The sequence below is a fragment of the Triturus cristatus genome, chromosome 12, assembly GCF_964204655.1.
Source record: "Triturus cristatus chromosome 12, aTriCri1.1, whole genome shotgun sequence".
In the NCBI taxonomy this organism is placed as follows: Eukaryota; Metazoa; Chordata; class Amphibia; order Caudata; family Salamandridae; genus Triturus; species Triturus cristatus.
This window is the reverse complement of record NC_140595.1, coordinates 770530808-770557548: the sequence shown is the minus strand read 5'-3', so window position 1 is coordinate 770557548 and position 26741 is coordinate 770530808. Positions and strand designations below refer to the sequence as shown.

Below are 26741 nucleotides of genomic sequence, written 5' to 3'. Positions count from 1 at the left end.
GATTCAAGCATGAGATAGCAATCTTGCCGCCCGAGCGAGGAGGGGTGGGGATTCCTGACCTGCAGCTCTATTTTTACACATCACAGCTCCGCTATCTTGTTGAGTGGAGCCGTTTGGAGTCTGAGAAGCATTGGTTGTTCCAAGACCAAGCGGTAGCGGCAACGACCCTGCAGGGTGTCCCCGTTCTTCGTAAGGCCCACAGGCCACCGAACCTCTATGCTTCCTACATTACAGGCACGATTTTGGAGGCTTGGGACCGTACTGCCACCACACATGCTCTGACATCCTTTCCCTCCCCCTTAACGCCACTCTTTAACAATCCAGAACTCCAACCCGGCATGGCAACTAAGGCCTTTGCACTCTGGCAGCCCTCTCCGTGCAGATGCCTAGGGCATCTATTCGATACGGATGGCATTCTTTCCTTTCCACAGCTCCGTACAAAATATGGCCTCCGGAGACTGAGAGACTCCCGTACCTACAGCTCAGACATTGGGTCCTGCAACCCCAAGTGAAGTCCGGTGCCCAGCGTCTCCTTACCACCTTTGAGAAATGGCTTATTACTAGATCTTCGGATAAGAAGCTTATTTCCAATCTTTACAAGCATCTCTTAGCTACTACTGCATATACGTACAATGCTGGTCGGGCACGCTGGGAACGGGAGATTGGCAGGTCCCTCACCCATAAGGAATGGGACAACATCTACTTCAGGGCCCGACACTCAGCGCACCACACAGGCCTTACTGAGACAATGACTAAGGTGGTTACCTATTGGTACTATACGCCGGAGCGCCTCCATCATTTTGATCCTCGCCAGAGTGCTTTCTGTTGGAGGGGCTGTGGGGAGGTGGGCACTCTAGAACATCTATTGTGGAGCTGTGAGCACATCCAGCCTTATTGATCCCAAATTCTGGATGAAATAGATATTCACCTGGACACACAGCTTCCGCGCTTCCCTGCCTACATCCTTTTGGGCCTGCCAAACCCGTTGATGTACCCTCTAAAATCCCGAAGGGGTCGCTTGATCGCCATTGCCCTGGGAGCGGCCACACAGAACATACTGGCGCACTGGCGCTCCCCCTTGCCCCCACCTCGTTCTGGATGGCTGCAGAGACTATGGTTGGTGTTGGGAATGGAGAAACTCACCCTCACTCTTGCAGGCAGGGGTTCTGAGTTCCCGGAGCAGTGGCGTCCCTTCCTCACCCTCCCCATAACTGAATTCAGGGAACTGACTTGCCCCCGCTATCTCATTACTGTGTCTGGATGACATGCAGATCCCACAGAAGGCCCTCCTGCGTAGACCTACTAGACAGAGATGATCCTCTGCGGGTCCTTTAATCCTTTCCTTCCCTATCCCGTGGGTTCTTAGTTGATGGACGAGAGGGGTGGGGTGGAGGGCGGAGGGTGGACATGTTTGGGGAGCTTTTGGGAATATTGCCTTTGGAGGGTTCCCTTTTTTCCTATGTTCTTTCTCTTACTATGTTCCCTTTTGTAGCCTCGCTCCATGCCTTTTACCTGGGTAATGCTATTAGTCGTGACACTTGTGTCTGTCATACTTTGTATTCAGGAGCCGGGGTCTGGTTTCCTTTTTCTCTATTTGTTTGGAAAATTAATAAAAGATGTAAACCATAAAGAAGAGGAGAGACTCCATTTTCTGGAACCAAAAAGAACATGGTTGTTCTATCTGGATCTCACAACAGAGTTCCAGGTAGATGATCAATTCTTGAGCAGGGATGTAGGTCCTAAGAAAAGGACAGTGTGCAGAAGAGGACCATCTCAGGATGGATAGTACAAGGCATAAAGATCTGCCACCCATTGGCAAAAAAGAAAGCCCCTGAGGGTATGAGTGTTCATTCAACTAGAGCCAAGGCTTTGACCACTGTGCTAGCTCATGGAGTCCCTCTCCTATACATCTGTCAAGCAACAACATGGGTATATTTGCACATGTTCAACAAACACTACTGCCTGATGGCCATGTCCTTTGTGATGGACACTTTGCCCGTTCAGTCCTACAGGACGTTTTGATTTGATCTGTGTCACAGACTCACTTCTGGGGAGGTATTGCTTGGGTATCTATTCTAATGACAGGAATCTGCAGCTGGAAGTCTCTATCAGATGAACAAGTTACTTACCTTTTGGTAACACCAAACCTGGTAGAGATTCTATCTAGCCACAGACTCCTTACTGTCCCTCCCTGCTTTGCAATTGATTCATAGGGTCACCCTTCTACACACCAGTCTGTCAGCATTTTTCTTGAGTCTGTGCTTCTGGCATGGAAAGTCGCAAATTAAACATTTTTCAGCATGCTGGGGTGGTGCCTATATAGACACCGCGCACATCACTTCTGGTGAGGCTGACTCAGAGCTGAACAATGCCACCTAGAAGCACGCAGGGGTACTGTTAGAAAATATCCACATCCAGTCTGACACCAGAGGATTATCTTGAATTAAGGAATCTGCGGCTAAATAGAGTCTCTACCAGATAAGGCATTACCAAAGGTGAGTAACTTGTTCTTTGGGTTAGTGGTGCGCTGCAGGATATTAGATTTGTTCTTTCAAATAAACGCTTTGGAGGTGAAGACAATTTTTCTAGCTGTGAAAGCATTTTATCCAGTGGGGAAATACATGAAGAAATCCATGGTGCAATTGATCTGCAACACCATAGCTCTCTTCAGTGAGCCCCCTTTAAAGTACGGAAGCAAGAGGCACTAAATACCTGAATTTGAGCCAGCTGGTGGTGGCTCTTTATGAATTGGCTCTTGTACACAACACTTATCTGATGGTCTCCTAGAGTACAGGCATTTACAACACAAAAGCAGGCAGTATGAGCTGACATCTCCATTCACCACACCGGCTGGAAATTTTATAGGAAGTCCTCTATCCATTTGATGTTGCGGTTGTGAAACTTTAGACACCTTTGCCTCTCACCTGAACACCCGCTACCATCATTCTAGCTCTTGGAGGAGCAGGTGGCTTGGTTGCTTGTGTAACTGTCTTATGTTGGACTACATTCTTTCCTACACTCCTTTTATCCGAGGGTTCTTCGTAAAATCTGGGAAAGCCCTGGATGCCCGGTCATCCTAGAGGCTTTTGCTTGGTCTCAAAGTTTAGTTTTTGGACCTGCTTCAAAAGGCTCATAATATGCTACCCCAAGTGAAAGACCTCCATGCCATAGAGAGAGTGAACTGCAGCATCCCTCACTACCTTGACTCAGCTCAGGCACATGGTTCTGAGACACTAAACTAGCATTCAACCAATCAGGGAATTGTAAGCGCACTACTCACCCGCGAGGGTCTCAAGGCACTGGGGGGTCGGGGGGAGTGGTAGCAGTTCTGTTTAGTCAAAAAGCCATATCTAGAATCTTTGAGGTACTTGATGCTGTCAGGAAATCCTCCACTAGGACTCCTTACAAGAATTGGCTGAGATGTTCCCACTGGGGACTTGCAAAGAACATTAACCCATTCACCTACTCAGTGAATAAAGTAATGTCCTGTTTGTGGCACCTGGCTGAAACAAGGGTGTAGGAGGACACCTCCAAAAATTACTTTGCAGCCCTACCATAACGGTGCTTAGGAGACCTTCTCCATGGCGATTGAAGTAGTCAGAAAACATCCTATTGGACTAATGAATCTTTTTCCCTCAGTTAGATACTATATTACCTCCTGGAACCTGAAGTCATCCCTAGCCATGTTGGTTCACAAACATGTTGAACCGCTCATATGACTTTTAGCTTCTTTCATGGATTACCTCTTTGTTGGTGGCCATGACATCATCCAAGCACATACCTGAGTAGCAAGCCTTTAGTGCCTCAAACCCTTCAATAATTTTCCGTAGCAACAACATGATTTTGAGGACTCACTCCACCTTTGTTCTGAAAGCTCATTCAGAGTTCCCGCTGAAAGGACCTCATCTCCATGAAATTATGTTCATGTCCTTATCCAGTATTGGGGTATGTTTCATAGATTTACATGCTTAGAATCATCCCCGCCGTCGAGGTGGGAGTCTAGCGGTACATATAAAATATATACATAATAGTAATAAAACATTACACAATAGGCTACAATGGACTGGAAGGTCACTACATTAGCCTATCCTAGTCTTTTTGTAAAAAGAACCAAATCTGTAACACAGCCAATCAGGCTCCAGCACCCTCTTAGAACACTCCACAGAGAGGCAAACCCTCAGATTTTCTACTGCACGTCATGTGACAGGGAGTCTCCCTGAGCTCTGCTCAGTTTTCTTCACCTTTGGCTGAACTTTGTGAGTAGCTATGTCTGATACTTCAAAGAAAAGAGATTGCATTTTGAGGACCCCCACAAGGAATGTATTTACTGTCTTTATCCGGCTCACAAACTTAAAGACTGCAGAATTTACTGAACCTTTCCTGCCAAGACTTTAAAAGACAGAGAAGGAAGATTGCTGGTTTGGCTTGAGAAGTTAAAAGCTACATCTGACGTTGTTTCTGGAGATGATGGCAGTGTTAGTCCTCCGGTGTCTTCCCCTATAACCAAGAAGAGGGATAGATCTGATGATCCCCCTGAGCGACAGAGTAAGACTGGTCACTCTACCTCTAAAAAGAGAAGCTTTCATTCTCTTCAGAGAGAAAATCAGGAGAAAAAAGGAAAAATTCCACAGAAAACTGCCTCTAAATAACAGAAATCTCACTCTGAGTCTCTCAAGATTCCTTCGACGTCAAAAAAGACACCATCGACGATGAAATCTCCTCAGGGGGTGAGTGCTTCCTCCTCGTTGACGAAGACCATCCCGCCGTTGGCGATCGCTCCGTCAACGACAATAGTGTCTACTAATCTGGCACCAGCGACAACGACTGGTCATTCCTCGTCGACGTTCACCTCATCAACGACGAGCCATCTCCCGTCGACGCCGAGCCATCGCCCGTTGACGCTTCCACCGTCGACAACAGCATCTGTTTCGACGACGACAGCATCGTCGACGATGGATTTTTCGTCGACGACGTCGATGATGACAACGTCGAATGTAACTTCTGTTATGGCTGTTTCTGCTGGATCTGATTCACTTTCAATGTACATTTAGTCGACGCTGAAGCGTAACTGACCTACCTCTCTGCAAATAACACCAGTTTTAACATCAAGACTATCATCTACGCTCTTCTCGTCGAGAAGCTATTTTCAGGACGTTTCTCATTTCTCACCTTTGCCTCCTAGTCACTATTTGGAGGAAACAGAGGACGATGGACTTTTCAGCCCAGCACGCAACCCTTCTCAACTCCAAATTAAATATCAGGAGGAGGATGATGATGAGGAGGAGTACTATGAGCCTTGTGAGTCACTACAAGGTCCTCAAGCGATCCCATTTCAACAGGAGCCTATGGTGCAAATGCCTATACCTTGGTGCAAGACCATTTTCAGTGCCTGCGATTCTTCCTAGAATCATCAAAAAATACAAAGCTCTAGATAATGCCCCCGCATGCCTGTCCGGTCATCCTAGACCGAATTCCGTTATTTCACAGGCTACTCAACGTAGATCTCGGAATTCATCCATTCCGGTTACAGCACCGCCAGATAAGGATGGGAGGCGGCTTCATAATATCGGTAAGCGGTTCACCACCATGGCGGGTGCTTCGGTTCGTGCCATGAACTCCCTGGCAATTCTAGGGAGGTATGACCGCCAACTATGGTCGGACATTGCTCCATATCTCGATTTCTTACCCGATGAAAAGAAGCAGGAGGCAAGAAGCATTCTCCTGGAAGGAGAAAGAGCTGCATCTGAAATAATTGATATTTCTATGGATCTGGCCTCCTTAGGCTTTCGCCAACTTGCTGGAGCGGCAGTCTTCAGACGTATGGGATAGTTGAAATCTACCACCTTTCGCCCCGAGGTCCAAACTAAGATTTTAGACATGCCATTCGATAGGGATGCGCTGTTTGGCAGGCACATAGAGGAGGCTCTGCAAGAGATCAAAAAAGATACGAACACTGCCAAAGCCCCTGGCGCATTGCAATATAGGAAGATTCCTTTTCAAGGATCCCGGGGCAGAGGATCTTATTCCTTTTGTGGTGGCTATCAAAGATACCATTCCCAAGGATATCAGGGAAGGTATCAGCAGCAGCAGTCATACAGGAACCCTCCGGCTGCCGCTTATAGACAGCAGAATAGAAGACGACAGCCCCAATAGGGCAGGTATTCTGCTAGAAAGCAGTGACTACTCACTAGCACCTGCAGCAGCTCTGCCACACACTACTTCCCGGATTCCGAACATATCCCAACATCTCAACAATTGGAAACGATTGACCACCGACAAGTGGGTCTTGGATATTCTCAAATTTGGGCATACCCTGGAGTTTGTCAGCATTCCTCCTCCTCACCCACCTTTAAAGAAGCATCCACAACATCTTGCTCTTCTCAGAAAGGAAGCAAAAATTATGCTCTTGAAAGGAGCAATAGAAAGAGTACCTCACTCTCAAGTGGGGAAGGGGTTTTACTCCCGCTTTTTTCTAGTAAGGAAAAAATCAGGGGTATGGAGACCTATCCTCGATTTAAGAAAGTTGAACAAATATCTACAAAAGAAATCCTTTCGCATGGTCACACTTCAAGAGATCCTTCAGCTTCTGGACCATGCAGACTTCATTACAACGTTGGATCTCCAGGATGCATACTTCCACATTCCTATTCACCCATCGGAAATTCCTCTGTTTCACTGTGGCAGATGCTCACTTTCAATTCAGAGTCCTCCCCTTCGGTCTCCGCTCAGCCCCAAGAGTCTTTACAAAATGCCTGGCCCCAGTGGCTACTGCTCACCTCAGACTTCAAGGCATACAGCTATTCCCATATCTGGACGATTGGCTGATAAAGGCTCTTTCCTTTCGCCAGGCCTCTCAAGCAACGTCCATATGTCTTCAATTGTTTCAATCCCTGGGACTGTCTCAACAGCCAAAAATCTGTTCTTCATCCTTCTCAAAGGGTTCAATTTCTGGGGTAGTCTTGGATACTATCCAGGATAAAGCATTCTTGTCCAAAGAAAGGCAATCGCGTCTGATTTCTCTGGCATCAGACCTCCGAAGAAGACAGTTCGCTTCTGTGAGAATCATCAAATCTCTCCTAGGAATACTATACTCAGCGATATTGTTGGTACCTCACACCTGTCTCAGGATGAGGCCTATTCAGGAGGAACTAGACAGTCAATGGCTGCAGATCACAGGATCGTTCGACGACCTAGTGAGAATAACTCCAACTATGCGGGTAGCGCTGCTTTGGTGGTTGCGCTCCAAGAATGTCTCAACCGGGTTTACTTTTCTTCCTTCTATTTCAGAGTTCATCCTGACTACAGATGCCTCCCTAGATGTGTGGGGTGCACACCTTCAAGATCTTTGCATAAGAGGAAAGTGGTCCACTGCGATGGCGAAAATGCATATCAACTTCTTAGAGCTTCAAGCCATTTTCCTGGCGTTGCAGTCTTTTCTCCCAAGACTTCAAGGGTCCTCTGTTCTCATCAGAACCGACAACACCACTTGCGTGTACTACCTGAACAAGCAAGGAGGTACTCGTTCACACATTCTGTCTCAAGAAGCTCAAAGCATTTGGGAATGGCTCCTTTCTCACAACATCACGATAAAGGTGGAGCATTTGCCAGGAATTCACAACAGTCTGGCGGACACTTTGAGCAGGACTTCGAAGCCCTGCCACGAATGGGAGTTAGATCAGTCAATTGTGGAACACGTATTTCAGATGTGGGGCAGACCAAATTTGGATCTCTTTGCCTCCAAAAACAATCAGAAGTGCCAGTTGGGAACCAGAGAAGGGTTCGTGGGGGAACGCCTTCATAATGAGATGGACAGGGATCTTCGCATACGTATTTCCCCCCTTTCCGTTGCTCCCAAGACTTCTACGCAAACTCAAAATGGAACCATGCTGCATGATTCTCATTGCTCCGCACTGGCTACATCAGCATTGGTTCACAGAGCTTCTCCTACTGTCAGAACGCAGACCATACCGCCTTCCTGCAGTTCCAACCGTGTTATCAATGAGCAAGGGCCAGATTCTTCATCCTCACCCAGCCCACCTGCATCTACATGCATGGTTTCTGAATTCACTGAATTCAAGGAGCTAGATTTACCACAGGATTGTAGAGATATACTTTCAAGGGCAAGAGCTCCTACTCTAAAGACTTATGCTCTAAAATGGAAGCGATTTTGTTCGTGGTGCAATGACAATGATGTGCATCCATTGAAATGCTCTCCAGATAAAGTTCTGCCTTATCTTCTTTCGCTAACTAAGTCTAGGCTTCTGTTTAGATCAGTTAAGCTACACTTAGCGGCCATCTCTACCTACTGACATTCTGCAGGAACTTCATCCCTTTGCTCTAGTCATTTCAGAGCTTTTCCACCCATCAAAGCTCCTCCTCTGGAATGGAGGCTTAAGCTGGTTTTACAGCAGCTCATAAAGCATCCATTCGAGCCTGTTCACAAAGCCAACCTTAAGTACCTCTCCTGGAAAACGGCTCTTTTAGAGGCACTAAGCTCTGCTCGGAGAGTCAGTGAAATTCAGGCGTTTACTGTCAAAAAATCTTATTTGAGATTCACCAATGATTATGTTCTCCTCAGAACAAATCCAACATTTATTCCGAAGGTTCCCTCTACATTCCATCTTAATGAACCTATTATACTGCGTTCTTTCTTTCCCAATCCGTCTTCCTCTGCTGAAAAGGCTTTGCATACCTTGGATATGTTAAAAGGTGTCTGAAGTTCCATATCTCACATACTGTGTCCATCCGTAAATCGGACCAATTGTTTATTTCTTATGGCGGTGAAAACCCAGGAACAGCTATCACTAAATCCACTATTGCAAGGTGGATAGCATCTGCGATCCAATTCTGCCATACTAAAGCTGGGCATCCTTTGTCTGTGAAACCCAAGGCTCATTCCACAAGGGCAGTGTCCTCATCTACCGCTCTTTTTGCCAGAGTACCTTTGGAGAAGATTTGCCGCGCTGCGACACTTTTACACAGCATTACTGTCTAGATCTGGCGACAGAGGCTGAATCAGCTGTTAGTCAAGCAGTGTTACGAACCCTCTTTAAATAAGATAAGCCTCTGTAAGGAGGTGATTATGTCATTACATATTACATGTTCACTAAAACAAGGAGTATTTATTTTTCTTTTCTATTTTGTTACTATTGTTCATATATATATATATATTCCAAACGACACGCTCTCCACCTTCGGAACAGCACTCGAGCCCACCAGCCAGTATTACTTCAATATTCTTTTATTTGAATATGCCCATGGATAAAACAACCTCCGCTACGCGTTTCGACACCTTCCGGTCTTAATCATGCGGTAACACTGCGTGGTTTAGTACGTTTGTTTAAATATTCAGGTAATTAGTGAACACTATGGAAGGACTTCTGCACGGATCGGGTCGACACCTGCTATTCTTAAAGTTATAGTAACTATTTGGTGGTTAGGTATTTGTATATTCAGTGACAGTTTTGATTAATAGTACCTGGTCTTCAGTAGACCACTTGTATATTGCTTTAGTAGCACACTTTAAAAGTCATCATCACTGAAAGTCTTTTACCAATTGTAATATGCGGACCACAATATCCATAATGCTTTGCAATTATTCACCCAGTGTGATTTACTGCCATCCATAATTGTCACTTTTCGTTATTTCAATGTTCTTTTTATGAAACTCACTGTTTGTTATCCATCACGTTCACACAGCATATTTGTTTAACTTGAGAGCTGGCATTTCCCATCCATGGACAACTTCGAGTTTAAAAGTTACCAAAGACTGGCTGCGCAGAGAACACTTTCCCCGCGAACCCTGGCTGCTTTACCTTTTTCAGTTAATTAGTACGTGACAGGCCTCTCGTTTCCTTGCCAGTGGCCTTACTTCACATTCTTCTTTCCCTCAAAGTTAGCAGCCGGCGGACATCCTTTTGTACAAAAATCCAAATGCAACTTTGACGCTGAAGGACGCCCAGCCTGTCGGGTCGGGGCTCGTCGGCAGGCGCCACTGCCCATATATTCCAAACGACACGCTCTCCACCTTCGGAACAGCACTCGAGCCCACCAGCCAGTATTACTTCAATATTCTTTTATTTGAATATGCCCATGGATAAAACAACCTCCGCTACGCGTTTCGACACCTTCCGGTCTTAATCATGCGGTAACACTGCGTGGTTTAGTACGTTTGTTTAAATATTCAGGTAATTAGTGAACACTATGGAAGGACTTCTGCACGGATCGGGTCGACACCTGCTATTCTTAAAGTTATAGTAACTATTTGGTGGTTAGGTATTTGTATATTCAGTGACAGTTTTGATTAATAGTACCTGGTCTTCAGTAGACCACTTGTATATTGCTTTAGTAGCACACTTTAAAAGTCATCATCACTGAAAGTCTTTTACCAATTGTAATATGCGGACCACAATATCCATAATGCTTTGCAATTATTCACCCAGTGTGATTTACTGCCATCCATAATTGTCACTTTTCGTTATTTCAATGTTCTTTTTATGAAACTCACTGTTCGTTATCCATCACGTTCACACAGCATATTTGTTTAACTTGAGAGCTGGCATTTCCCATCCATGGACAACTTCGAGTTTAAAAGTTACCAAAGACTGGCTGCGCAGAGAACACTTTCCCCCCATAGGTTTCACACATGTTATAGTTAGCTGGACATTTTACTGATAAAAAACCAATGAAATTCCCCCGTTATAGTTAGTGCAGGCAACTATAACTCACGCGACCGCAATCCTCTGCTGATGCTAATACTGTATTTAGATAATTATTTGCCCATGTCTTCTTCCATTAAATTTTAGCTATACATATATTACAAATATTTTTTTTTCATAAAGACACATATGTCATCAGCAGAGGATTGCGGTCGCTTGAGTTATAGTTGCCTGCACTAACTATAACGGGGGAATTTCATTGGTTTTTTATCAGTAAAATGTCCAGCTAACTATAACATGTGTGAAACCTATGGTTTTTTCAGTGAATTTGCAAGGTTTTTTAAATGCTAATTCCTAACTATAACGTGTGTGAAACCTATGGTTTTTTCAGTGAATTTGTAAGTTTTTTTAAATGCTAAGTTACTTTACGCCATTCGTGGCGTGCGCGCCCACTTTACGCAGTTAGTGCCGTGCACGCACGGTGGGCACGCGGTGCGCGTAGCGCACCGCGTGCCCACGTTACGCTGGATGGGCCATGTACGCACTATGCGCTTCGCGCACCGTGCGCACATGGAGGACATATTATGCGCTTCGTTGTGAAAGGAAATCTTTTAGATTACCATACATGTTTGTATATATGCCATGCACAAATTGTGCCCTTCGGGAACAATTTGCACACGGGGTGGGGAAAGTGTGGTTATTTTTTTTTTTTTATTTTAATTTTACCGTACGCGTACGGTAAGCGTAATCAGCGATTTTTCAAAACAAATTAAAATTGATTTTTTGGCCTTGGTGGTTCTTTGGGGACACCTTCATCAAGGATAGGTGGTTAGGAACTGTCTAAACAGCCCCTTTACATGTTTTTTCCATTGTTATTCGTCCACCCCTCAGAGTGCGAGAGAGAAAATGGCGGACGCAGCTTCCTGGTTTCGACCGATTCGAATGTTTACTAAGATCTAACAGCCAATCAGAATCGCGCTCGCGCACGGCACCGTACGCGTACGGTAAGCTTACGGTAAGCGCACGGAGCGCTGCCACAGATATATATATTGATTTAAATGCAATTTTCTCAGGATCTACTGAACAGATTTACACCAAACCTACAAAAGGCACTTCCTTGACCTGTAGACTACCTGTCTGCCAAATTTCAAGTAACTCTGTTCAGCCGTTCGGGCTGTAGCTGTGTCTAAAGGTCCTATGGAAAAATGCATGGGAAAAACGCGTTTTGGGACCCCCCTTTTTTCTCAGCCCCCGCTTGACGAATCCCCCCGAGACTTTCAGGGTAGGAGTGGAGCGTAGCGCCCCACCTATTTTGAAAATTTCGCGAGGATTCGTCGACCGGCGCCAAAGTTATTCCAAATAGAATGTTGCGGTTTTCCTATGGAAAGAGGGTCCTAACTATAACTACCTACTGGCGACCGCCAGTAGGTAATATATATATATATATATATATATATATATATATATATATATAAATATATATAATTTCTACCCTTCCTAGGGTTAGAAGGTTATATTGCATTATTTTATTGGTATTACGAGGTATCTATGTGTTTCTAATGATACCCACCATCCGCTATACAACTAAGAATTCTACTGCTAACTATTCTGATTCTAAGCATGTGAATCTATGAAAGATATCCCAATAGTGGATAAGAAAACGAGTTACTTACCTGCAACTTCAGTTATCCGGTATTGGTATCTTTCATAGATTCACATGCGACCCACCCTCCTGATTGGCTGTGTTCCAAATTTTGTTCTTTTTACAAAAAGACTAGGATAGGCTAATGTAGTGACCTCACTGTCCATTGTAGCCTATTGTGTAATGTTTTATTACTATTATGTATATATTTTATATGTACCGCGAGACTCCCACCTCGATGGCGGGGATGATTCTAAGCATGTGAATCTATGAAAGATACCAATACTGGATAACTGAAGTTACAGGTAAGTAACTCGTTTTCTTATGACTCCTTGACTGAGGGGATGTTACACAGTCTGGACATCAGATGTGCCCTGCTTTCCTCTTGTCTTGATAGTTGAGATAGTTTGATGTTATGACACCAGCATAGCATCTACTATATCTACCACTGTCAAATGGATGACATTATGTATCACTCACTGCCCGATGCTGCTCTGTTGTCCTACTGTTCTCATTCTCAGTTACTGCAATATCAAAAAAAGAGAAGAATCAGGATATAAGATTGGTATAAAAGTACCTTGATGATGATTCTTTTACACTGTAAGTATTTTATTATTATCAGCGCCCTTCTGTTAACGCATCATCAACTGCGAAATAACACACAGATCAGATCTCTTTTTTCAAGAAAGGCATTTGTATATACTCAAGCATGGGGCATGCTGTGAATGACACATACATGTGTGTGACACCATTGCACTGAAGCTGTCGATCTGATAGAGACATTTAGCCGCAGATTTCTTAACTTAGAATATCCCCAGGCATCAGAATGGATCCGGAGAATTTTTCTCAGCAGCACCTCTGCGTGCCGGGGGACGGCGCTGCATGGCTCCGCCCTGACTTCGTCCATGGACATGACATCAGTGGAGCCATATAAGTCCCTTCTGGTGCTCTGACATCAGTTTCCTTCTTTTCCGCGTCCCAACGCGGATCCAAGAGTAGCAGTTCCTTTGGCCTGTTTTGTTTTCAGGCCTTCTCGACACCTTCAGCGTCTGGGAACAGTTTGCGATGCCTTCGGGCTGCAAGTCATGTGAGACCTGTACACGGCAGATGTCAGCAACGGGTCCGCACGCAATCTGTATGTGGTGCCTGGGAGAGCACCACGACTCCGAGGAGTGCGACGCCTGCCGGCAGCTAAAGCCAAAGTCTCTGCGGGAGAGTCAGATGAATTTGGTGACTGCCCGGATGTCTTGTTCGGGGTCTGCGTGTCGCTGGTCTCCATCTCGAGCTGCGGCCCCTGTTCGGGTCCGCTCACGGAGTCGTTCCCGCGGACGTCGTTCACCTGATGCAGGTAAGCACAAACACAAGTCATGGAGGTCGTCGGCCTCACATAAATGTGATGGCTGGGCCCGCTACTCCCGGTCTTTACTGGACACGGGCTCCCAGGAGTCGGCCCCCTCCTACCCACCATTTCCTGGTGTTGAGGTGACTCGAGCCCAGCTGGAAGCCTATTCTCAGGGTCTTCAGGCCATCTTTGGGTCAAACCCTCTCCCTGGCGCGCCTTTGGACCCCACAGAGGGGGTAGGGACTCAGGTCGGGTCTTCGCCGGTGGGTTCGCCCTCTGCGCCAATCGAGTGCCCTGACTCTGGTTCCAGAGTCGGTGTGATGTCGGGACACGACCCGGAGGGGCATCCAGGTCGGACGTCAAGCCCTCCTGTGACGTCTCCGCATAGCCCTGTGAGGCTCCCTGCACCAACGCCGAATGCAGCTGCAGCATGGTGCCGTTTCCCATCTCAATGGAGGTTGAATCGATGCCGGTCCAACGCCGTGTAGATGAGTCACCTACGAGGGTCATCGGCGTCGATATGACACCGTCTCGACGAAGGTCGATGCCGGTGCCCACCCCTGTTCCCATGTTAGGAGGGGAAGAGGCCCCTGAGGGTCCCTATACCCAAGGTTGTTGCGGTGCTCTTCAGAGCAGGTGCCCATGGGACAATGGTCCTTTGATCAATCTCGGGCTCCTGCGCCTCTACTGTCTGGTGGATGGGTTAGCCTCCAACCGTCCCCTACAGATGGTTTATTGTCGTCACCTAGAATGGCCACGGAAGCTAATGCGGCGTTTGCTAGGGCTGTTCGCAGGGCTGCAGATATTTTACATATGCAGCCTCCCTCAGTCTCTTTGCCTTCTGATCCTTTATTGGATCTACTCCACCAGGATGCTGTTGAGGTGGAGCCCTTGCTGCCTCTTAGCGGGTCTTTATTTGACACCCTTCTTGGGACATGGGCGTGGCCCTCATCCAGGGACCCAGAGGATCGGGCCATAGCACATCGTCATCGCCCGGCTCCAGATGACCCTGTCTGTTTGTTCCTCCATCCTAGGGCCCAAGGACTGGTAGTCCAGACAGCTTCAGCCTCGCTACCTTCCTCTCCTCCCCTGCTGCTTCCTCCCACTTGGGAATCTCGCTGGTTGGAGTCGTGTGGCCGTCATATCTTTGCGTCCACCAGTTGGGCCTCCGTGCTCTAAATACGTCTTGTGTGTTTGCACGGGCTACTTTTGCCTTTTGGGACGTAGTCGAGCATCTTCTATCGCTTCCAGATGGTCCCCGTGCTGACCTGGATCATCTGTTGCATGATGGCAGGGATATGGCTCAGTTTTCCATTAGATCAGCCATAGACACCACTGACTCTGTGTGTCGGACGATGGCCTGGTCAGTTGCTCTGCATTGCCATGCTTGGCTGCGAGATGGCAGTTTCCCTGAAAATGTTCAGGAGCGTCTTAGGGATATGCCTTTTGATGGGGTTGCTCTTTTTGACAGTCATGCTGACTCAGCTGTCCACCGTCTCCTGAGTTTCCATGACTTTATATTTTCTAGTCCTTCTGGAAACTTTTAATTTTATATGCAAAGTTGTCTCTGTTTGTTCTGGTATCCGTCAATGATTTCATGATGTTAATTCCCTGGCGGTCTGTGCGGCTATTCCGCTGTTTATGCCCTTAATTGGTACAGCTGGCTAGCTGGTTATACTTTTCCTTTCGCGTCCTCTGTCTATGAGTTCATCTCAAGAGGTGCCCCCCTTGCTTATGGGTATGGGACTTAACCTATGTGAGGTATCCGTTGGCTATTGTATGGCTGTCCTTCCTTTACTTGGAAGCTTTGTAGGCTCCTGTAGAGTCTTCTTTGGCGGGGTTGTCCTACAGATCAGACTGTGGTCTTTTCCTGCTATTGTGGGACCCTCCTCTTCCTTCCCTCCCCCTGGTGTGGCCCACAGGTTGGCGTCGCTCTCTTCTAGTGCTTCTGCATTGTGGTCTGCGGTTGGTCCGTAGTACTCCCCTGCATCTGTGGATGTAACTTCTTCGAGGTGTTGTTGGGTTTCTGCCACAAGTGGCTCACCCCGGCATGTTCTTTCAGCTTCACTCTCTACGGTGGCTGTCATTGCCGTCAGCAAGTGTCCATTTGGGGCCTGTTGTTCTGTTCCGTTCTGGCATGGTTCTACGTGTTCTATTGCGGACACGTCATGTGGGTACACCCATGTATATTCACTGTCACGGGGTGCCTGCGATAACCCTTGCGCCTCTAAATTTTCTGGTCTTTGTCTATGGGCAGTGGAGTCCCCGCCAGACATGTCAATGCTGTACATTGCCTTGTGCCCTACTTTCCTGTGCACTTCCCAGGCAAGGGTTCACGCTACTCTGCTTATTGTTGCGCAGGAGTTTAGATACTTTCTGCTCCGGGCTTCTGCTACTGTTGTCAGTGACAGTTCTCCCTTCAGGATACTCACTGCCATTGTGCGGTCTTTGTATATGGATCTCTATGCAATTTCCTGTTACTCTATGCACATGTAGTACTAACTCATTCCTCGTTCGTGTGGTGGGCAGTCTCCCCGTCCTTCACACAGGGGACCGGGGTTCCTCTCCGACAGGTAGCTGATGTTGCCTTACGTTTCTGGACATTGTCCTGTCCTGCTGTGCTTCTCACCGGTACTGTTGGCACCTATGGTGTGGCCTTCCTTCTCTAGGGCATGCTCTTTGAGTCCTTTTCAATTTTTTCCTAGCTGTGTACATGTCTATGTGTATTCTGTCTTGCGATCTACACACAACAAGAGGTCACGCAATAAAGGTTTTGCCTTGCTGCTGTATCTGGGGTATTTTGCCCCAACCTCTCTCTCTCTCGCTCTCTCTCTTTCTCAGTGGAGCAAGCCTTCTGTGTGTGTACGGCTTGCCGGGTCCCCTTCACCGGTTGGCTGGTTAAGTACCTGGTGCTGCGTCTCTCTCTCTCTCCCTGCTGCATCATCCGTGCTGTTAATGCTACATTGCATTGGGGATTACATATATGTGGTGTGGTTTTCACAGCACACACTGACTGCTCCTGTGTACTCCTGTCCTCCACATACATGTATCTTCTGGTAGTCATGTTTCGATATTAATACTCGGCATGGTGATGTCTGTCCCCTCACATGTCATTGTTTGGGTATCCACTGTTGTGCATGCTCAGCCTGTATGTTCTGACTCTGTCATACAGTCTTGTCCCTTCTCTGGGTCTTTATCTCTAGTGGATCCATTGGATCCTGTGCTCAGTTCATCTTCTTTTGCAAAAGTTTCTGGACTCTCTCATTTTCAGCACTACCTTTCTGGGTCTTCGCTTCCTTTCACCCCTGTCTGGACGAGAGAGGTTTTGTACCATCCCTTGACGGGTTGTGGTGCCTTTGTCTCCCCTTGGTTTTCTACTCCTTACATAGCTTACTGGTCTGGTGTAGGCCACGCTGGCATTGCTGTCCCCACTGTGTTTTGGTCAACTTGTTGACGACTAAGTTCTCTTTGGAATTTGGTGGGTTTCAGTCGCAGACCCTCCTCCAATGAGGTATGGCTTTGGTATCTATTCTAAGTTAAGGAATCTGCGGCTAGATGTCTCTATCAGATAAACGAGTTACTTACCTTCAGTAACGATGTATCTGGTAGAGACACAGGCAAGCCGCAGATTCCTTAATGCCTACCCATCCACCCCGCTCTGCGAGGACCTTTTCAGGTTAGGTTTTACTCACTCGTCTCCTTTCAGGGGGCTTTTGTCTTCCTGCAGGGTGGCCTCTTTCACCTCCCTCCTGTGCAGGATGTCTCATTCTGTTTTATCTGTTCTTTCTCCACTCATTATCGTGATTGGGTGGTAGGTTCATGTGTCCTTCAATGCTCCTACACCCTGGTCCTTCCAATATGGGGCTTACTCATGTCCTTCTTCCCTCCCGCCCACCATCCCCTGTCTTTTCTCCATTGCTTGGGGTATCTTGACTCTTCTACAGTCAATTGGTTCGGGATTTATTTGATTGTGCCTCACTCCATAGGCCTCTTATAGAGGGTATGGTTGCACATTCCCTGTTGCTACGGACCTGTGATCGATTATCATGAGTCATGTTGCCTTTCACGGTTGCATCCTTTGGTTGTAGACTTCCTGTTGTTAGCCATGACATTCATTTCAAATGCCGTTTTGCCTCATAGAAGGGCATAGTTTTCGCATTTCTAAAAGCAGGTACTCGGCTCTTTTCCTTCAATTCCTTTCCATATAAAGTGCGCTTTCACTGTCAATGATGGTGATTTTCTAACCATTCTATTCTGTCTGTCATTGTTTCAATGTTTTTTCCTCTTTTTTGGCACACTGTTCCCACATTCTCACAGTTTTCGTAGTGGCTCTGCGTTGTCGCACGGAAAAGTTTCACCAAAGAAAACTGACGTCAGCGCGCCGATAGGGACTTATATGGCTCCACTGATGTGGGGTAGAAAGAATGTATTTATTAGTTCAAAAACGTATATTCATTGCGATTGATTGTTTCTGTCTGTTCATTTGTTCAAAACAATATTCTTTGGTACATATATATTGTTGTTTTTGTCTGCTCTGTGTTGGAATCTTAGGAACGTTAATAAATCTGTAATCAATACCTTTAACTAAATAACACATTTATGAGCAATGTATATTGGTGTATGGTTTAATTTTGGCATGCATTAGCTCTACCCTAAACTTCTAAAGTTGCCCTTCTTTATCCTTTCGTGGACGTTATTACGCTCTTCGAATATACAGTGGCAGGGGACAACCTCCTTCCTGGCCCCTGAGGTTGGACTTTTTTATTCTCCACTGATGTCTTGTCCGTGGACGACTTCGGGGCGGAGCCATTCTGTGCCGTCCCCCGGGCGCAGAAGTGCTGCGGAGAAAAAGTCTCTGGATCCAGTCTGACGCCTGGGGATATTCTAAGTTAAGGAATCTGCGGCTAGACTGTGTCTCTACCAGATACATCGTTACCGAAGGTAAGTAACTTGTTCATTAACAGCTAGTTAAAGAGTTAAGAGTTTCTGGTACCCATAGTTTGATCATGGGAAATATCCTACCAACTAAAACTAACCAAGTAGGTGACTTTATACTTCTCCATTTTTTATTTAGTTTTCCACCTCAACCTGTCAATAAATTTCCTTTCTCCTTTGTCTGACCATGTCTATTTTCTTATTTTTTACTTCAGCGGGGGAAAGCAAGGAAGAAGATAGCAGTGTGATCCACTATGATAATGAAGCCATTTCAAGACTACTTGACAGGAACCAGGATGCCACTGAGGATACAGATGTGCAGAACATGAATGAATACCTGAGCTCCTTCAAAGTGGCACAGTATATGGTGCGAGAGGAGGATAAGGTAAGAGGCGAAAGACTTGTTTGCATGCTTCTAATTTTCCTCCAGGACGTTTTTTTCTGGCGACATACATTAGCACATATTTGGTACTAAGGTTCTGTGTTTGTATGAAAAGTGCTGTATATGCAAACTTGTTATGGTGCTTTCCTTGAGATACATGTGGGAGCTCTAACAATACTTTTGGGTTGGTCATTTGTTGAACAATAAGGAATACTGTCCGAAAATAAGTTCTTTAATCACTGTATCATCTTAAGTATGAGCTAAAAGAGCTACTTTGATTCTTTGCTATAATCAGAATGATGATAGATCACAGTTGCTACCAGTGTCGATAGATGGGTTAAAAACATTTCTCTGAGACTGTGATCTCTAGGTACAGAAACTTGTCACCATCTCATTCTGCTACCAAATGAAAATGTCAGACCAGCTTGATATGCTACCTAAACTTCCACAGAACTAAGCTGACTGCTATTCCCACCAAAAGTCGGGCCGCTGAACGTCAGTGGAGGAAATTAAAGACTGATGAGCACCGCAGAAATTATATAAATTTTCACTCAATTTATATGAACAAGATTAAATCCGCAAAAAGGGCTTATCTCACTCAGCGTATCAACAAAGCGGCTCACTCTAGTAAAGAGCTACACAAGATACTGAAGGAATTTACCGCCCCTCAGGTTGAGCGATCTTCTTTTGTACCTACCCAAGACTGGGTCGACTCCATTGCCTTGTTTTTTGATAACAAGATCAAAACTATCTATGCCTCATTTCTTTCTCGGACAGCCGTTCATGTCTGCCATACCACCAATATGAGTCAAACTAGTCCCTCGCCTCAACAGAATAACATTCCTTTATTAACGGAGTTTGATCCCATAACAAGCATCGAAGTCAGGGAGAGCCTAGTAAGGGTTAAGTCTGGCTCCCCCGCCGATCCCTTTCCTCCCCGCTCCTGTGCCAAAATTTTACCTCTATTTGTGGATACCTTAACCGTTGTTTTCAACCAGTCTCTTAATCAAGCCACATTCCCCCGAAGATGGAAACAGGCACAGGTGAAGCCCATTCTTAAAAAACCCTCGGCTGACCCTAGCCTGCCGGCCAACTATCGTCCTATTTCTTTGCTCCCCTACTTTGGGAAGGTCCTGGAGCTCTTAGTTAATAAACGTCTCACGACCTATCTAGAGACCCACAGGCTCCTCGATCCCTCCCAATCAGGCTTCCGTGCGGCTCATAGCACGGAGACCACACTTATTGAGGTAGTGGACAATATCAGACTGGCCCTGGATCGCCGAGAGTCGGCAATCCTGGTCCTTTTGGACCTGTCGGCAGCATTCGACACAATCTCCCACAGTATTCTCAAACATCGTTTGTGGGAGATTGGTGTCAGAGGGAGGGCCCTGGACTGGTTTGCAAGCTATCTGGCGGATCGCTTTACTAAGGTTTCTGTGGACGGGATTACCTCCCGTTCCTACCCAGTAACGGTCGGGGTCCCGCAGGGCTCGATCCTCAGCCCAATGCTGTTTAATGTTTACCTAGCCCCGTTGGCCGACATCATCAGGTCTTATGGTTTTGACACCCTATCATATGCCGATGATACTCAGCTGTTAGTGACTTGTGATCCTGACCAGTCTGATGTCCAAACACGTTTCAAGAGCTGTTTAATTAAGATCAATGACTGGATGCATTTAAACAGGCTTCAGCTTAACGGTGGGAAGACCGAGGTAATCCTATTCGGGAAGGCTGAAAAGTTCTGGACCTGTGACTGGTGGCCTCCAGAGCTGGGTACCTGCCCTACGCCCAAGCTCGCAGTGCGTAACCTGGGTATTACAATTGATAATTCTTTATCTCTGAAAACCCACGTAAATCAAGTGCTGGGGACCTGTTTTGGCATCATGCGTCTGCTACGCAAGATTTTTAAATGGCTACCCATAGAGGCCAGGAAACCTCTGGTCCAGGGTCTAATCATCAGTCGTTTAGATTATGGCAATGCCTTATTTACAGCACTCAACCAGGATCAACTCTGCAAACTACAGATTCTCCAGAACACGGCCGCGAGGCTTGTTCTGGACCTCCCTCCACGCACTCCCTCTGCTCCCATTTTGAATACCCTACATTGGTTGTCAATTCGCCAAAGAGGGCGCTTTAAAATCCTATGCCTTACGCATAAGCTGATGCAAGGCACCGGCCCTCTATACTTGGCAAAAAAACTTCAAAGGTACGTCCCAGGACGCTCGCTGCGGTCCAGCGCTAGACCTCTACTTGTCCAACCCCGTGTCCGGACTGCCCGCAATGGAGGTCGCTCTTTTTCATACCAGGCTCCCACGCTATGGAATAGACTTCCTTTGGATTTACTTTCCATAACCGACCATCTACTTTTTCGCAGAAAGCTGAAAACCTGGCTCTTTTCCCAACAAGCTTAGGCACATCAATATAACGTCACTGTCCAGTCTCTTTGTCTTGGTTGCGAGCGCCCTGCGACCTTTGGTGATTTGTGCGCTATATAAAAATCTTTGACATTGACATTGACATTGACAAAAGTAGACTGACCAAATCTTTGTCAAAAGAGAGCATCATACCACAAGAGTAGATATCTTCTCAGAACCTGCTATCCAGTAATCTATTCCAAAAATATCTTAACTGGGAAAAGATCCACTTCCTTAGCACAAACCACTAGAATAAATCTTAAACTGGTTGCAGTTGTAAAAATCATTAAAGTATCCGTGCAAACACCATCTAGTGTTGCTCGAATTTGAACTTACCTTGAAAAAATAAAAGACAAGAGGCGTTTGGCAAAACAGGAACAGTTGGTTTAATTAAATGCAGTGTCCGGGAGAACATGCGACAGATCTGAAGACTGTCTCAAAGTACATTGGTTTTGGCCGTCCTTTTATACATTTCACAAAGTGTCATAAAGCAATTTGTACATTCTTTTAGAACAGGAAACTGGGCCTAGTCATATGGCCATAAATCTGGTCATTTGATAAAAAGTGCAGGTGGGTCTCTATCTTGCGTCGACACAATGTGGGGCCAATGGGTACGAGTCCAGATGTCGGACATGGGGAGTGCGTGATCACTGCGTATAGTGTACACGGGGGGTTCTGTTTGGCTGAGCGTTCCTAACTGAGTGTGACATCTGACTTTATGGTGTTTTGGGAATGTGCCTAATGTGCTTAATTGGGGCCAATCTCCTAAGACCATTGTAGTATCACTGTCTATCTGTGGGATCGATCGAGGGTTTCCTGTTCTCACGTTTGTCTAAGGGATATATGTCACCCCACCTGTGATCTGGCAATCAGATGCTTCAGGCCAAGGCTGCAAGGCCTGCCTGACCATGTATGTTTGTCTAGGGGTTGATGGGAATTTTTTTATCGGGTGGATTCGACACTAGCAAGGCGAGTTCGTTGTTATACATATATACATACATATATCATAGCGTACATCAACATCATAGTTTTCTATATTAACACTTGTATACTACAGAGCCAATTGCAGTTCCACAGAAACAGTCCACAAGCAACTACATGGGCATTGTGAGAGGGAGTAATATGCAACATCTTGGCCATTCTACACCATGGCACAGCTTATCGGCTCATCCTCTTGTTTGCTTGTCTGAGCTCAAGGCTTAACTCCCGCAGGAAGTGATGTGAGATGTTAGGTTCAGTATTAAACAATATGAAATAGGTAAAGATTGTACTTCACAGAAACAGGCCATTCTTTCAATAGTAAGAATTAATGACTTGGTGTTTCTCTAACTAAAATTAAAGCAATGATTTCCCAGATAGGATCAGCAATCCAAAATCAATGATTGCAGATAAAGCATTAAAGCCACAGAAAGCATCAACGCACTGATTTACATCTAGCTTATAAGAGATATTCTTCCAGTTTGTAGAGGAAGTGTTTAATCCTCCATTTCAGTATTCTCCTTTTGAGGAGAATTCACCAGCATAGGGCTTTGATGTATACTTCTAATAGCATATTTCTTACCGTAGACTATCACCCAGGAACCACATTGAATCCGATGAATTTTCTTACCCTTACTCCCATGTGCAATTAGATGACGTCATGCAGATCCATACCACCCTGGAAGTGACGTAGCACAGCTACTTATAAGCTACTATTGAGCGCTGACAACCGTTCCTTTCTTTTCACACCTTCCTATACAGTTCTGGAGCTACCATCTAATTTTTGTTGGTTTTCTGACGACTCCTAAACTACCTCAGAGCGTATTAGGAAGCAAAATCCCCTCAAACAAAAACAGGTTCTGCATTGTAGAACCTTCACTCACACTTGAATAATTCCTCTGTGCCTACATGTACCCCAAAGTCCCTTTTTGGATAGTTTTTCTTCCATGGAAATAACATCAAAGGATGTCTTAATCCATGAGATCATATATAGCCACCTACAATGCAAGCCTGTCAGAGGCATCACTTTTTCTCAGAATGTCTATAACAAAACTCCCAGTTGTATACATAGGAGTGCAACTCCAAACACACTCTTATGAAATTAGTAGCCACACAGCATTAACTATAACTTGGTACTCTACCATGAACAGTGTTCTGAAACAAATATTTCATTATAGCTGTCATAATTATCTGATAGAGACTTCTAGCTGCAGATTTCTTACCTTAGAATATTCCCCAGGCATCTGATTGAATTCGGAAGATGTTCCTGAGCAGTATCCTTGCGCGTCGGTAGGTGGCATAGTTCAGCTCTGAGTGGTGTTGTTGGCGTCATCCGCGCTGGAAGTGAAGCTTGCTGTGCCTACATAGGCACCACCCAGGTGCACTGTCGCCAGTTCTGTTCTTTCTGCTCCAACCAGCGCAGATCTGGGAAGAGCGACCCCTTTTTGACTAGATTTTTTTTTAACATTTTGTCGAAGTCTTTTTTTGAGGTTTACCTCGTGGTGTGGCAGGGATGCTTCGAAAGCCAGCTTCAAGTCATGCGGCACCTGTCACCGACAGATGTCGGTGATGGACCCACACTGTGTATGCCTTTGGTTCTTCAAGCAACACCAAGACACAAAGGCTTCCTGATGAATACAGGCCCCAGCTAGGCCCGCAGGACACAAGGGTCCGCTCTCCTGTAACGGAATCTATAAGGAAGTTGGCACGGAAACTGCAAAGTACAAACACAGCATTTATTAACCCTTAAGGGTGGTCCTACAATCCACACAACACTCTTCAGTATTGCATGGAGTAGCACAAAGAACATTCGTACACAGTCCCCTTTTATACACAACAGAGGGGCTCATAAGTGGGTGGATACAACATGAGGCCGAAGAACATTACCATTTATGGTCATTCTCAATACTGAATCAATACATGGGCGGAGCCAACACACTCCTTGAGCCCGCGAAAACACATGGTCAAGCAAGGCTAATTATAACAGATGTGGTCAAGTCTGGGCATGCGCCAGATGGACAGGAGAGAGCTATTTATAAACTGTTATTAGGCAGATTACAAGAGCAACTAACACAGAGGTCGGACTCTCCTCGTGGTGAACACATGGCAGCATGTCAATACAAAATGGAGTCCGGACTTCGGTCAACATAACGAAGAAAACATGATCTAAAGGGAAAGTATTAATGTCTTTAGTAAATGCTTAATCACATTCTGTTTCAATTTACAACAGACGACCCTTTCAGCATTTACTGAAGACATCCGGTTTCCAAAAATCATCATATATGTCAATTATCATCATTCCTTTAACCTCTTTAGCTAGACGCTTCTGATGAGCAACATCGGCAATAGCTTTCTTATCCGGAATGCAGAATGAAATGCATACGGAACAGAACAATGGTCCACATTGAACACACATACAGAAGAAGAACAGAATTGCTATAATAATACAGAGACCAGTTAAGACCTTCCATCCCCAGGCAGTAACCAACGCCCAAAACCATCCAGAAAAGGACCAAGTGCCGTTTTCTGTGTGGATTTCAGCTGCTATTTTATGCAGCTTGTTAATGGCGTTATAAACGGATGGCGTATGATCAGGGATGAACACACAGCAGCTACTTCCAATAATTTTACAGGCTCCACCTCGATCAGCTAGCATTACATCTAATACCATACGATTCTGTAATGCAACAATCCTAGTTATTTGTAACTCTTCCGTAAGATTCCCAAGAGCAGCAGCAGTCTGATTGGTCACAGCTTCTACCACTCTTGTTAATCTTCGGATCTTCCTACTATTCAAAGCGGCTCCAACAAAGAAAAACAGTCCTAAGTTAAAATCAATATACTGTTGCAAGCTGGTATCGGTTTGATCCACATCATCAATTGATAGAGTACGTTTATACCTATTTACAGTCACATTATTCAACAATTTCAAATCCTTATGATATGACGCGGGTGCTAGAAATACAGGAGGTAATAGGAATGATACATAGCATACCCCAGACCACCCAGCCGGCAAACGGTAATAACCTTTATTTCCACATACAAAGTAAGTATTATGGGACGCTAGGAAGGTACTGTTGTTCAACCCGTCAATATTCAGTACAGTTATGCAATCACTGACACCAACAGGGATAAAACCCACACTCTGGACACACAGGTCCGCTTGAGCTTGTGCCACTTGGATCACGAATTTGTCCTTCCCCACAGTGTCTCTGGTGTTCGTGAAGATATAGGGAATGGATTCATTGTCCGGTCGGTACTCTTCCCATTCCCAAATTGTCCCATTCGCTTGTGGATACCCATTCTTGTCTTGATGGCATTCTCTATTAAGTCTAAAAAGCAATCGACCCACTGTCGGTTTCCGAGTGGCAAAAAGCAAAGTGTACCATGCTCTACAAGAGCCATTATGAGAGAAAGGGAGTGGTATGAATGGCGTACCTCCTTTCTTCTGATGAGCCGGCATCATCCCACATATCCAACAGTTCGTAGCGTTCGTAGCAACGTGGGTATGATGCAGCATCTGGATGAAAGTGTTGTTCAAGTAAGATTGTCGATGCTTCAACTCTTGATACGGTAATGTATAAAAGTAGTGCTCCTCAGGCACCGGAGTTGTCAACACAAGTGTTTTCCGAGCAGGAGTTACCTCCTCCACAAACCATGTGGTTATCCCAACAATAGCTACTGTTAGCATAAACCCCAACGCACAAAGGATTTTCTTCTTCTCCATGTCAAAAGAAACAATACCCTGATATCTTCCTGAAACTAAAAAGGTCTGTCAGAACTCTTCCCCTTGGGCAGCGGTTGATTTCTTCACCAGCGGGCCAAGACGGGTGTCACTACACTAATGCAGGGCTGATCCCCCCCCCTTGCCTCATCGGCTCTCCGTTTCACTAACCCAAGGGCCGTTCTGACAGTATGTCCCGGCACTGGAAACCTTACTTCCTTGGTCGAAGATGATATCGCCTTCCTCCAGAAGTCGTGTGGTCCGGAAAGAGCTCCTCAGTGTCTCGTGGCTCAGCAGCACGGCCTGTCTCTGCTGCTAGGATTTCTCGTTGATCGGTCAGCACGGCAGACTCCACCAATCTGGGCGGTACCTTTCGACAGTGCAAGGAATGGATCCAATTCTTTCGGTTCGAGACTCGCACAGCCGTCCTCGTTGCAAGGAGGACTTGTTCAGGTCCTACCCACCTCGGCTCCAAACTGTTCGTTCTGTCGAAGACTTTCACCATAACATGATCTCCAGGCCGGAGACCATGTCCTTCGCCGGTAGACCGATCAGGGAGCGCCTCTCGAACCTGTTGATGAATAGAAACCAAGTTATCCGTTAACTGTGCCAGATAATCGCTCATCATTACACAAGGTACATCATACACAGCCTTAGGCCTTGGTA

The 26741-nt window shown here is 45.8% G+C and overlaps 1 protein-coding gene across 7 annotated transcripts in view; it reads left to right on the top strand.

Moving 5' to 3' along the window:
• Positions 1 to 26741, top strand: part of CHD3 (chromodomain helicase DNA binding protein 3) — a 1560957-nt gene that overhangs the window by 1056389 nt on the left and 477827 nt on the right. For all 7 annotated transcript variants that reach the window (XM_085639027.1, XM_085639025.1, XM_085639026.1 and 4 more), the window contains exon 24: positions 18793 to 18962. In XM_085639027.1, the coding sequence (XP_085495153.1) occupies positions 18793 to 18962 (170 nt within the window). The remainder of the gene's footprint in view (positions 1 to 18792; positions 18963 to 26741) is intronic.